The sequence below is a fragment of the Colletotrichum karsti genome (genome assembly GCF_011947395.1).
Source record: "Colletotrichum karsti strain CkLH20 chromosome Unknown Scaffold16, whole genome shotgun sequence".
NCBI lineage: Eukaryota > Fungi > Ascomycota > Sordariomycetes > Glomerellales > Glomerellaceae > Colletotrichum > Colletotrichum karsti.
In genome coordinates, this window is record NW_024065916.1 from 598,174 (window position 1) to 611,208 (window position 13,035).

The window sequence follows — 13,035 nt, forward strand, 5'->3', positions numbered from 1 at the left end:
CCCCCCCCCCCCCCCCCCCCCCCCCCCCCCCCCCCCCGGGGGGGGGGGGGCGGCGTATCCGCAAAACGAGAAACATGGTGAATTGGAGCCCGGGCCTTTTAGCGACAATGTTTGAGCGGGCGACCGACGATGACGAGGAGGACTCGAGCAGAGTGAATAGGTGACACCTTGTCTTGGAACACAGCCTCCCGCGCGCCACAGGAGCCGGTTACACCACGCATGCGCGCCGGTTGGAAGCCGTTGATAGCCTCGGGAACAATGGGTCGATTACTCGGCGGAAGAGCGCATATCTCGAACTCTTGGCTGAGCACGCCAAGAGCTTCCTCCCAGCTGGTCACAAATGAGAAAGAATGATGAGAATATGAGACTCTTGGAGTTGTTTTATGAATGTTTATGTGTATTTCTGGTATAAACAAGAAAAAAGTATGTATGAATGTTTGCGTGCTCTCATCCCTTCCAGCAGGGAGAAAGATCTCTGCGCCTCGAGTTCCCTGCCCACCCATTGTGCGTACTTTCTATACTGATCTATGTGCAGTAGTTTACAGGCATTACATTATCGTGACAGTCATCTTCTGAGTTTTTGTACGTTGTATGTCGCATTGGTTTGCTCGCGTGTGTGCTTGGTGTAAATGCGTCATTTCGTGCCTCCCCTCTTCCTGACCTCGGAAGCACCGCTGCTTGCTGCCTGCGCCATTTGTATGATTGAAACTTGCGTATGTGTTTTGAAAAGAAGTTTTGCGTTGGCGAAAAGAACCGGCTCTCATTCTTTAAAACAAGAACGAGCAGACGAAGACGAGAATGGTGTACGCCGTCGTGATGGTCAGCTCCGTCTCGAACCACGCGGCCTGGCCGCCGAAGGCGATCTTCTTGCTCTGCTTTGTCGGGTGGGCGACAAAGGTCTTGGGGTCGCGGTCGAGGAGCTGCTCGCGGTCCGGCATGGTAGGCGGGTCGATGGCGTAAGCGATCGGCGTCCACAGCGAGCTGCAGATGAAGATGAAGGTCAGAGGGGGCCAGAAGGCGTGCGTCACCAGGCTGAGGAGGATGTCGCGGAGCTCGTCGTTCTGGTAGAAGGAGCGGTACGAGGTCAGGACGACGCCGACCAGGGTGAGGTAGACGAAGGAGAGGTGGAAGATGGCCATGTAGTTGATCAGGACACCCCAGAGGCGGCGGAACATGTTCTTGCGGGTCTTGGCGTCACGCTCGTTCAGGGCGGAACCGAGGGAACCGGTGGGCTTGAAGGCCTGGGTCTGGCCTCCGAGCCAGGTGGGCAGGATGAAGGAGCGGATGATGCAGAGGGCGATGTACGGCGACATCCAGAGCTGGTAGCGGGAGCCGCGCTGTCCGGTGTGGTACCCGGCCGGGATGAAGAGGGCGAACTCGCAGAGACGGTTGGTGATGGTGGCGGCGAAGCAGGCGCGGATGAGCCAGCGGAGCTGTTCGTAGTTGGCGTAGGCGACCAGGGGCTTGCCCATGACCAGAATGATGGGGATGGCGAACATGGAGATGGTCAGGAGGATGGTGTACAAGCTGAGCGTCGCGTACAGGAAACCGGAGAAGCGCTGGGCAGCGGTCATCTGCTTGACCTTGTCACCGTACAAGCAGAAGTTGAGCTTGAACGAGGTGTCGACGGTTCCGATGGCCCAACGGGTACGCTGCTTAAGATGGCCGCCATAGTCCTCGGGAACGGTACCAAACTGAAGAGCCTCGTGGATGTAGGCCGTCTTCCAGCCCTTACCAAGCATCAAAGTCGAAGTCGCGACGTCCTCAGCCAGAGAACCGAGAGGGAAGTTGCCAATCTCATCCAGAGCCTCACGACGGACGACATAACCGGAACCAGTGCACCAGGCGACACCAAGGGCGTCCTTGACGGGCTCAATAACGTGAACGAAGAAGTCCAAACTCTGGGCCAACGGGTCGGAAGGCGGAGTGTTGTAGAAGAGCTGCGGGGGACACGCGAGAGCAACCTTGGGGTCAATGAGCATGTGAGGCAGGATGGCACGGAGCCAGTCGCGCTCGGGGATCTGCAGGCACGAAGTTTAGTTGAGATGATATTGGATTTTGGCCGAAGCTTATTGCACGGATGGTAGGGTATGATGAGATGAAGGGTGCAAATATGACGTACCATGTCGGCGTCGAGAGCAGCCATGAACTGACCGGCACCGCCGGGCATCGTGTGCACGAAGTCCAGGGCGTAGTTGAGGTTACCGGCCTTGAAGTGGTGAGGAACTCCGGGGTACTTGGGACGGGCGAGGTAGTAGACGTTAGGGTAGGTCATTGCCAGCGCCGCGATTCCAGCCTCCAAGCCGGCCGACTTGCCGTCGTCGCACACGATAACACGGAATCGGTCCTTGGGGTAGTCGATGTCGCAAGCAGCGCGGACGGTGTCGAGAACCAGGTCGTCTTCTTCACCGCAGCACGTAACCAGAGCGTCGACGGTGGGGACGTCGTCGCCCTGGAGGCGGAGCTTGGGGCGGTGGCGCTTCTTCATCGACCACATGGTCCAGATGTTGTGCATGAGCGAGGGGATGGCGACCGCGATCTCGACGGCGATGAACACCCAGGCCTGGGCGTAGATTTCCTTGGCGAGCTGCTGGGCAGAGATAACGCAGTAGATGCGCAGGGCGAGGTAGACGAGGTACATGGCGGTAGCGAGGATGATGAGGAGAGGAACCATCTTGAAGAACTTGCGTTTCCAACCGTTCCAGGTTTCGGCGTCATCGCGCTTGTGAAGCCTCGCGATCTGGTCGCTGCCTTCCACCCATTCCTTGGTGAGAGCCGGCGATGATTGTCCCGGAAGAAGAGCAGCCAAACTCTGGTGGCTCTGGTTCTGTTCACAAAAAGTCAGTCAATCTCACGGGGCACGATATTCGATGAAAAGTCCATACCATTGGGCTGTTCGGCGCTGAGTCCGTAGACCACGGATGCCTCGGCGGAGGCAGGTGGTCGAATGGCGTCTGCTGTCCGCTCTTCAACGTCGGCGTGGCCGCGCGAGACTCGACGGGCGTGTCCATCCCCGAGATGGAGGGCCCGATTGACGGCGCACCCGACATGCCGAACGAGTGTCGGTTTGCCCAGCCGGGAGGACCGTACTCGTCGCCGCCGGAGATGGCGGGAGGTTGGGCGAACTGAGCCTGCTGAGGCGGCGTCGGGAACTGCTGGAGGTGTTGGGGTTGCGGCGAGGGCGCGTTGTTCGTGAGGGCGCGGGCGAACGGGAAGTCCTGGGACTGGTTGACGTCGTTCTCGTACGGGCTGGGGCTGCCGTACGGGTTTTGAGAGTACTCCTGGTACTGGTTCTGGTTTTGATACTGGTTCTGGGCCTGATATTGGTTTTGGTTCTGGCCCTGGGCGTTCTGGTAGGGTTCGTGGTATTGCTGCTGGTGCGGGTGGTGATGGCCTTGAAGAACGTCGATTTCCACCATTTCCCCCTCGGGGTACTCCTGACCGGGCTGCTGACCCCCGTGTCCCCTCATCATGATTGCGGTGTTGCCCAACCGACGGCTGGAATGAACGAGTGAATAGTGTCTCTAAGGGCGAAAGTGTTTGTGTGCGTGGTGGTATGGGCGCGTTTGTGAGCTGGAAGCGTGTAAGAGGCTGAATCCAGGTAAAACAGCAAGCGATTGTGGTTGTTCCCCCGCGCGTCTCTCTCTCCCTTTCTTCTTCTTCTTCTCCAGCTGAGAGCTTGAAGGTTTTGGATGTCTGGTGTAAACGAATGTGGTGTATGGTCTGGAAAGACACAACAAGAATTAAGAGGGAAGAAAGAAGATGGGTCCGCTAGAAGAGCATCGGTTGACTAGTATGTCATCGAACACGAGCTCGGGCTAATGCAGGTAGGGTTACTGACTCTCGTCTTGCTTTCCCAAGAAGCCTGGCCTGACTTGACAGGAGGAAGAAGCTCTGTCTGTGGAGGGGGAGAGTGACAAGAAAAGGGACCAAGAAAGCCGAGGAGCAAGCTTGCAGATTTGACGGGGAGGCAAGTCTGGGGGAAAGAGGACAATCCTTTCCAAGCAAGACATCTGGCCAGGAGGCTTTCGGGGGGGGGGGGGGGGGATCATGGTCAAGGAAAGTTTCTGGACATGACTTAACGGGAACCCACTCGGACTCCGCTAAGCCTCACTGCCATGATTACGATCCGTCCAGAAGCCTGACGTGATTAAAATTGGGAGGTCCAGGTTGGGACCGGGTTGATGGAGCCCACATCATCGGCTTGCCCAGTCCTGGCGCGAGGAAGTGTATCTCTGGGCCCATATCACATTCACGATTTTCCTGCGCCTGCGCCTTCGAGTCTGTGCCACTTGACTGGTCTTGACTGGCCTTGATCGATGTGTCTGCCGCCTGTCTGCCTGTGTCGGAGCTGGCGGCTGTCCGTCCATGTCGTTGCCCGGGTATGAGGGGGGTGGCATGGAGAGACATTGAGCAGAGAGATGGCCCGAGAAAGGAGAGACTGACAAAAGCAACTAACACGACATGGCATTGGCACACAGAGAGAAGAAGCCAAGCGCTTGCCTGAGCAGCCTTTCAAGGGGGGTGTGTGGTTGTTGGTGGGATGGGAAGGGTGTGTGGGCGCGCGCGGGCGCCGGGTTGAGTACGGATAGCTTGTCTTGCCAGGCACACCAAAGCAAGCCTTTCAAGCCATGGCAAGCCCCGAGGTCTGGTTGGTTCGGCCGCCGTTGGTTTGAACTGGATTTTTCCTTCTGGCGTTGTCTATTTTTTCTATCATTCGCGCCGCTCGCAAATTCATACTAGAAGATTGGATGTTTCGGTAAAGTGACGAACATATCCATCAGGGGTAAACCATCTCCACTTGGACGTTGAATTGGCGGGAAGAAAAAGGGGAGAAATGGTTGCAAAAATAATAAACAAAATCAATCAGAGCTGCCGTGACTGGGCGAGCGATTCAAGCACCATCCTTGGCCCCCTTCGCGCCTGTTGACGCCCTCCCACGCCTCCTCAGCTGTGCTTGGCTCTTTTTCACAGTGTTTTTCTTTTTTCCCAAGGAGAGAGGAGAGGGAGGGGGGAGACCGCGAACGCTTCGCCTGCCAATGACGAGCTCCCGGGCGCATCCCGGGATGCCTGTCCAGGGCCGTCCGGACCCCGATCCACTTCCAGGGCCGTTATCTTCACATTATCCCTGCTTTTTTCTCGTGTTCTAGAAATGCGGATACCCTTTCACGCCAGCAAACCAGGATTCGGGTTGGATGGGATGGATGGGTAGGGTGGGATGGGTTGACGGCCGACACCACCGTTCCCAGGAGACCTCGGAGAGGGCACCGGCACATTGACGCACTAGTCCAGGGGCCGGTCCGATTTAGAAGCAGGACCTCGAATCGACGATTTATTGATCTAAGATGGAGGTTTCTTCGGTTGTCCGGACCTCTGGCGGGATGGGATTATGAGGATTGAGATGAAGAGAGAAAAGGGCATGGATCAACGCGTAATTGCATTCTGAATGGAACAAGTAAGAATTATAGGGCAAGGACAGCGCCCCAGATACCGATCCTCTCGTTTCCTTCTTTTCCTTCGCGTCCGCTTGGATTGTTTGGGATTCAAAGGCGGCTCAGATTGAGGGGATCATCGAATCGAGAAGACACGTCCGGTCATACCAGCAGCAGCAGCAAATTAACGCCTGCCAAGATATTGATCTTATTCCTTTCTGCAGTCCTGCACAGAAGAGGAACTACGAAAAGACCGGACAAGCAAGAAAAATAAGACTTTTGCACCAGGGGTGGCGTGCTGCGCCGCCATTCGAGAATAGGGGCCAGACATTATCTCCTGCTCTCTTCTTGCAAACGCCGGTTTGCTTTGCCCGGCTTGTAAGTCTTCGTACTGCTGGCCTTTTACTCTCTCTTCCTCCTACCCTTACCTACCTCGCCGCGCATCGCCTCACCTGTTCTGGCCGTTACGTACGGATTACTATTGATCAGTTGTTCCTCGACGAGTCGACCGGTTCCCAACGCTTGGCCAACGGCGATGCCTTTCTTCGGATAGCCCACTCACACTTATATTCGCACACTCCCCCAAATTCTCTCGTCCACCCCCCTTTTACCCCTGTCCATCTCATCGGCCTTGCGCGAGTCGAGTCGAGTCCGCTCTGCGATCCCTAACATACCCTTACCTGACCTGACCTTGCTTTGCGCCCTGGGACTCTTTGAACCTCGCCGACCTTACCTTGCCTAACGTCCGCCTTACCCTTCAGGTCAGCTACGTTTAACCCTCCATACCCAAAGAGAACGCGACACCGTCACCGAACCACCACGACCACCCTCGCTTCTCTGCATGTGCTGCTGTCGGTGCTGCTTTTGCGAATAGAAGTAGACGAATTCGTCGGATTTCCGCCTGCGAGAGGCCTTGCCCACACATATTCTCCCTCGCACTTTTGGACGACACATCAGTCAGTCAGTAACTCACACAGTTCGGTGTACAGCAGAAAGCAGCGCAGAGCAGAGGACGGTAAAGGGCTCAATTACACACTCGTTTGTTCATTTACCTCGTTTTCCTTTCGTCGTCATGGGCTTTTTGGGCTTCCGCTGGCTGGTCAACTTCGGCCTGCTGGCCCTCCCTATCGGAATCACCCTCGGCATCTTGATCGGTCTTGAAGCCAACAGGACAGCAAACGGAGGGCCGCCGCTGTTCAGCGACCCCGATACGCCCAAGAAGAACAATGGCATCACGGCGATGGTATCGTGTGATAAGGCGATGGGTCTTCACCCGGAGTCCAAGGGCCAGGAGTACACACGTGAGTTGAGCCTGCTCTTATGTTCAATCCGGTCTTATGCGCCTCAATCTTTTTTATGGTTTTCTGCTCCCGAGATGTCAAGATGCGCGGCACGGACCGAAGCCCACGATGCACAGTCGAGCAGTCAACTCAAGCTTCTCCCGCCGGCACGCTGTCATCTGAACTTATTTTGCTTTGCGCCTTGATGCTGGCAACAACACGGGCTCCCGTGTTTTCATCTTGCTTTGCATTTTTCTGCCGCCGGTTCCCGGCGGTTCTTCATTGTCATGTTTTTTTTTTGGCCGGAAAGACTGTTTTGACTTTTCCTCCCTTGAATTCGAAACCTGTCTGGGTGTGGCCGAATCTCTGGACCAGCAGGACAGACATGCATTCAAATCATCTTCATTTCGATGATCATCCGCTGACGATTTCAAAGTGAACCCGAACCAGTGGGGTTGGACCGAGGGCGAAGATGGCGCTCTGTGCATGAACGTACGTCTTAAAGAACCCCTCCATCCCCCAAGCTCTATCTGCCGGTTATCGCTTCTTGGCCTGATCGCGGGGTCGTGATGCCGCCAAGGTCAAGCTTTGCGACGTGCATCATGGCCGACGCCGGCTTCGCGCCACCGTCATCTGCGGAGGACGCCTTTAGCTAACCCGCACGCAGGTCACGACGTTCAACAACCAAACGTACGCGACCGACTACTCTGCGCCCGAGTTCTGGGTCACCTGGAGATATCCCCAAGGCCCCGCGACGCAGCCCGTCCACGCTTTCCCCAACATCAAGGTCGATGGCACCATCCTCCCGATCGAGATCTCCAAGTTGTCCCAGATCAAGGTCGACGTCGAGTGGTCCTACTCGGTCGGCAACTACACGACCGATGGCGCGACCGCGACGAACACGGACGAGGCCGAGCTCTTGGAGAACCAGACAAACACCAACGTCGCCATCGATATGTTCTTGGACGACGACAAGGACTCCGCCAAGGACAGCACCAAGGCTGAGTACGAAGTGATGGTGTGGCTCGCGACCTTCGGCGCCGCCACGCAGCCCATCGGTTACAAGGCCGGCGCCGGGGCTCTGACGACGAAATCCATCAACGGAACGACCTTGTAAGTGGCCTCGCGAGCATCTCCATGCGAGAAGGGGAAAAGAAGCCGCAACGCTAACACCCTGCAGCACTCTGTACGCCGGCCAAAACAGTCTGAAGCAGTACGTCTTGACCTGGGTCGCGCCCAACACCGAACACTTCGTCGGCGACCTCACAGAGCTCGTCAAGCAGATCACGAGCTTGCCCGCCAGCGTCACCGCTCTTGCGACCGATGTCAAGTTCCCTACCTCCTCCACCTACCTGGGCTACATGGGTCTCGGCTCCGAAGCCCTCTCCGCCACCAAGGTCGTCACCTTCCGGGTGCCGACTCTGACAATAGACATCAAGGGATCTTCATAAAAAAGACACCAATAGTGGTAATGTGTACATTGGAGACATGGAACATTGGCTGCCATATTTTTTCACACACTACAAGCGAGCATTTGATATCTATCTAAAGACAGCTAGACTAATGATTTGGGGAAAACCGGGATTGATAATGAAACAAACATCTGTACATACGAATACGCTTCTTTTTTATTCACACTGGACGCGTTTCCGTTCAGTAAGAACCGGGTTGTAGGGCAGGTTTAGGCGCATCAAACAACACAAATAAACCGGAATCAGAATGAAATTGGACATCATGTGATGCGGGACAATGGCATTTCTCACATTTCGCTTGGCGAAATCTCCGGTGCCCACAATCACAATGATGATGGCTACATGTCATCCGGAACACGCGGTGATTTGTCCGCGCAACCATCCACTCAGAATCTCTCGTCACCCGCAAGCGAGCAAAGCAAGCACTAAACGCCGAGGCTCTTGGGACTTCGGTTGCCTTGGTCTGCTTCTTCTCGGCATGCAGATGTGCCGACTGTGATTCCCCACCGACACATTCTGCCCAGGTGTGCGGCCGGCCCCCCTTTACCCCCATTTTGCCCCAAAGGCACAGTCAAGAATCCTTCGCCAAAAAGCCCCGGTCCGTCAGCGACCCCAACGCTTGTGCAGCAACGGACGCAGGTACAGACGCACGAAGAACAGGGAATTGACTCGGCGCCCAGGACAAGACAGTGAGGGGAGGGGGGGAGAAATGGCACAGATGGAAAAGCCTGGACTTCACGGGAAAGAAAACCCCCCCACCCAACGACGTCAGAAAGCGCCCAGGCTCTTCAGGGTTGCGCGTTGCTGGAAAGTTGTGAAGGTTGAAGAGGGGTGTTCGTTCCATCTCGGAATTGACGGCGGAGCAGCGATTCGGTAGCCCGTTTTGACAGCGCGCTTCTGAATCAGGGCAGTGCCTGTTCAGCGCGGCAACTCACGGGAGACTACCACATTGGCATACTTCTAACATCCACTTCCTGAGGAATTATTAGATTGAGAGAGACGAATACATCGCGATTGCGTCTCTCTCGGGTCTTCCTCGCCCAAGTGGCCGGTACAAGCAAAGGGAGGATCTTAAACTCCGACGGGGAGTCAACTCAGACACCCTCAACACCAAGAAGGGAGCCCCGTCAGTCTGGGTCCGCGGTTGGATCACGGCGTCATGGGGTCTCAACGCGTAACAAGACACCGTCTCGGTCAAATCGGGAAATTCATTCCCAGAAGAATTCTACGAAGAGCTGATGCCGCCGCCGCGTCCGCGCCAAACCCGTCCAATATGTCAACCCTGAACATGCCTGTGATGGTCCCTTTTGACCGGTCTGGGCCACGACTGTTGCAGATTCCGCGTCTGCGATTGCGGCTGTGCAAGAACATAAACAAAAATAGGAACCCGAGGCGAGTCAAGATGGCTCATTCCAGCCTGCCCGCATTCCATTTCAGCTCAACAGGGCGCGCTTGTTACATGTCCATCGATCAGCACCAGCAGCAGGTGATGGTGCCGCACGGCCCGCAGCAGACGCGCTGGCGCTCCACGAGGTCCTCGGCCCTCTTGCCGGCGGCTCCCTCCTCGACCGGGGCGGCCGCGACTAAAGTGGCGGCGACGGCGAGAAGAACGACCGACTACTGCATTGTGACTTGATGACAATTAGTAGCCAATTGGGAGAGGAGGCTCTTCATTTGTAGCCGTAAAAGGCCACAGATTTGCTTACATAAATGACAAATTTTGAGTTGAGACAGTGAGGCGTGCCGCTTTGGTTGATGTCGCGATGCTTGGCGATGATGTTGTCGAATGAAAACAACGTATGTTGATGATAAACTGAGAACAATAAGAGAAATCTGGGCAGCCGTTTCAACGGCTTAAATAGATACACTGACCCAGGCTCAAACGCGGATGACAGTTCTCGTGACATCTTGAGAAGAACGATGACCGCCAGCCCGAGTCCGAGGTCTCGATATCATGACAATAAATCCATGAAAAATTGCAACATCAGCTTACATTGCATAGCATACGGACTCTCATCTGCGTTGTCGAGATTAGCTCAAACACCCTTCGCTTAGAACATCCTGTCAGATCGTAGGTGTCATTGCCGATCTCATGCGAGTGATCGTGTACCCGTCTTCGGGCTGACCACACCCTCGGTTCAACTCGCCCTTGCGGAATCAGCATAGAGCGAAGGATGAACTCCAGGATTACAGGCAGGATCCTACCGCTTACCTTGGGACTCGGAATCTGCGAGGAAATGATTGAACCAATTTTCGGTAGTTGGGTTGTACTCGGAGTCTCGATCTCCGCGGGTGGTGAAGTTGCCTAAATTGGCCATCGTAAGGCGGCATATTCGCAAGGATTTGTCCCAGTTGCGACATGGGAGGAAATCTCTGCCTTGGAGGCGTAGTAACTCATTTTGTAATTGAACTCTCCCCGTTCCTCTTAAAGAGCTCGAGCAGCTTACCCAATTATATGCTTTCTATTCTCATAAAGGCATATAGGTACTGGCTGTATTGGATCTCATTCAAACAAGGAAGTATGAACATCAGTAGAGCTGGCGTTGATGAGCTCAACCTGTTTGATTATTTATTTTTGCACTTGAGAAAATTTATCTATAATGGCCTCAATTCATTCGTTAAACTGGAGGCTTCCATGTACTCATCCGTTGAATAAGAAAAGGTCATACTCGATCTATGAATTTTTAAGGTATGAAGAATTGAAAACCAATCAGCATCTTCTAAAACTCATTATATACATGTTGGCTGCTGCCTGGAAATCCATAGAGATTAGAGTGTTGCAATCTTTGCCTCAGCTTGGGTCAACCACGCGATGCTTAGCCATACAGGTTACCCCCAATGTGATACTTCCCATGAGGTCGAAGCTGCTGCCTAAGCATGTATACATGGCATCTGAGTTATGGGTCATTGAGGTTATTGCTGGATCCCAAGTCAACGTCGCGGAAAAGTCTACCAAACAACAGTCATAGGAACCTTGATGTTTCAGTTGAGGCCATAAGGGGAGTTCAATTTGACTGGAGGCAATAATGAAATTTCTTCACACATCCCCAACAAAATTCGACCGGGAAACTTGCAGTATCTCGCCGTCATGGTGAAGATACGGGTTATTTCAACGTCACCCGCTGCCGAACACAACACAGCCCCTTCCCCCGAGCCCTCCACAACGCGCCATAGCAAAATGATTTCGACTAGATGGACGAGTCGCAAATGGTCCCAATACGCCATGCCGCGCTGGAGTCGCTCTTGCAAGAAGAAAGAGCCTGGGCGAGTCGCTTACAGCCCCGTGGCCACTAGATCTGCTCTTTTGTGTCTCCCCAGGGAGCTCAGAGACATGATCTACGAATACACCAACCTGCTCCCATGCAAGCAGCTACTCAGAACCCAGTTCTCCATGCCAAACGGAAATGAGAACAAGCTTTGGTCATGCGAAGCTTGCGATAACTTGGCTCCCCACTGCTACTGCTACCGACCGCCTCTCCTTCTCGTCTGCAGTCAGATACGCGACGAGGCACTCGACTTCTTGTTTGCCCGCAACCTGTTTCAGCTTCCGGCAGACGGACTAGGCCTTCTGATACAATACTTATCGAACTTGGCCCAGATTCATCGCAGAATCAAAGGGCCCATCCGCCCGCCGAAGGACCTCCGGTCTCTCTGGGCCGAGTTCCTTGGCCGCGTTCGTTACCTCTGTATCAGTCTCGACAAAGATCTGCTCGACAGCCCTACTCTCGTATCGTCTGCGCTTCAGAACTCGCCCAGGCTGACCGAGATTGTTCTTTCCAAGCACCACGGGCTCGACGCCCAGAGACCGCTCGAGGGTTTACTCGTCGAGCTTGCCAAGATCCCCAGCCTGACATCGATCAAGCTGGCGAAAGGCTTCGAGGCGGGAGACGACGATGTGGTTTCCAGAATCACGGGCCTTCCGGCCCAGCTGATCTGCTGGTGCAATTACGGGGAACCGTGGGGGCCCAAACTGTGGAATCCGCTCCGGTCTTTTTCAGTTGGGAGTATCTCCTTCGCGATGCTTGGCTGCTACATCACTGATAACCTGGACGGTCCCATGACGGAATGGCACGTCCCGCATTTGGCCAAGAAACATACGCGTCACTGGGACAATCGGATCGATCCCGGGCACTATACGGCTCAAGATCTACTGGCCAAAGAAATTCGACGCCGACCAAGTTTGCATTGCTTCAAGGAGTAAGGTTGAGAAGGTTACTCATCAGCCAGATTGCAAGATAGAACTCACTTGGCGTGAACGCCCGCAGTATAGTACATGGTGTTTGCCGGTTGGTGTTCTCTTGCAAGGCATTTCCATGGAATATAATCGATCTTGAATGGATCATCTCAGAATAATTCTCACTCTCAAAGTTTTGAACAAACTCAAGTATTCATTCTATCAAAACGCGGAGCAGCCAGGTGACGATGTTTCTCAATGTTCTTGAGTACAACAGAAATGCTTACCTTTTTCGTAAAACCCAGCGATCCAGTCTGCGGGAGTAGAAAGTTCAACTCCAACTCAGATGTCCCCCAGGTTTGTTCAAACTTTAGAAACTTTTGGGAATGGTTTTTGCTGGGTTTGGTCGCGCTTGATTCCAGAGGTTGCAAACAACAAAGTTGAAATTTCTCTGTTCTCGCCTTCAAGTTAGAATTGCAAATTTTGCGCCGTCTTTTGTCTTTTCTTTTCCATTTCTTGGCTCATATACTTCTTTGGTATCCACCACAACAACACCAAGCGATATCGCCACACGCAAAAGAGACAGGATAACCGCAAGATCAAAAGAATTTGGAAGAGATCAATCACTCGCCCTAACTCCCCAGAACAATCAGCAATATCTTCTTAGTAACTCGGGT

General features: G+C 54.2%; 3 protein-coding genes across 3 annotated transcripts; 2 read left to right on the forward strand and 1 right to left on the reverse strand.

The window, feature by feature from the left end:
- Positions 1–767: 767 nt before the first annotated feature.
- Positions 768–3,473, reverse strand: CkaCkLH20_05701 (putative glycosyl transferase; the record flags this gene model as incomplete). Its single annotated transcript, XM_038888419.1, has 3 exons — positions 768–2,021; positions 2,123–2,827; positions 2,886–3,473. 3 exons carry the CDS (start codon positions 3,471–3,473, stop codon positions 768–770), a joined length of 2,547 nt encoding a protein of 848 aa, XP_038746316.1.
- A 3,031-nt stretch (positions 3,474–6,504) lies between these two features.
- Positions 6,505–8,163, forward strand: CkaCkLH20_05702 (uncharacterized protein; the record flags this gene model as incomplete). The annotated part of the gene is made up of 4 exons (XM_038888420.1): positions 6,505–6,733; positions 7,149–7,204; positions 7,380–7,825; positions 7,893–8,163. The coding sequence occupies 4 exons, from the start codon at positions 6,505–6,507 to the stop codon at positions 8,161–8,163; spliced, it is 1,002 nt and encodes a 333-aa protein (XP_038746317.1).
- Positions 8,164–11,362: 3,199 nt separating this feature from the next.
- CkaCkLH20_05703 (uncharacterized protein) lies at positions 11,363–12,385 on the forward strand (the record flags this gene model as incomplete). Its single annotated transcript, XM_038888421.1, has 1 exon — positions 11,363–12,385. One exon carries the CDS (start codon positions 11,363–11,365, stop codon positions 12,383–12,385), a length of 1,023 nt encoding a protein of 340 aa, XP_038746318.1.
- Positions 12,386–13,035: the final 650 nt, after the last annotated feature.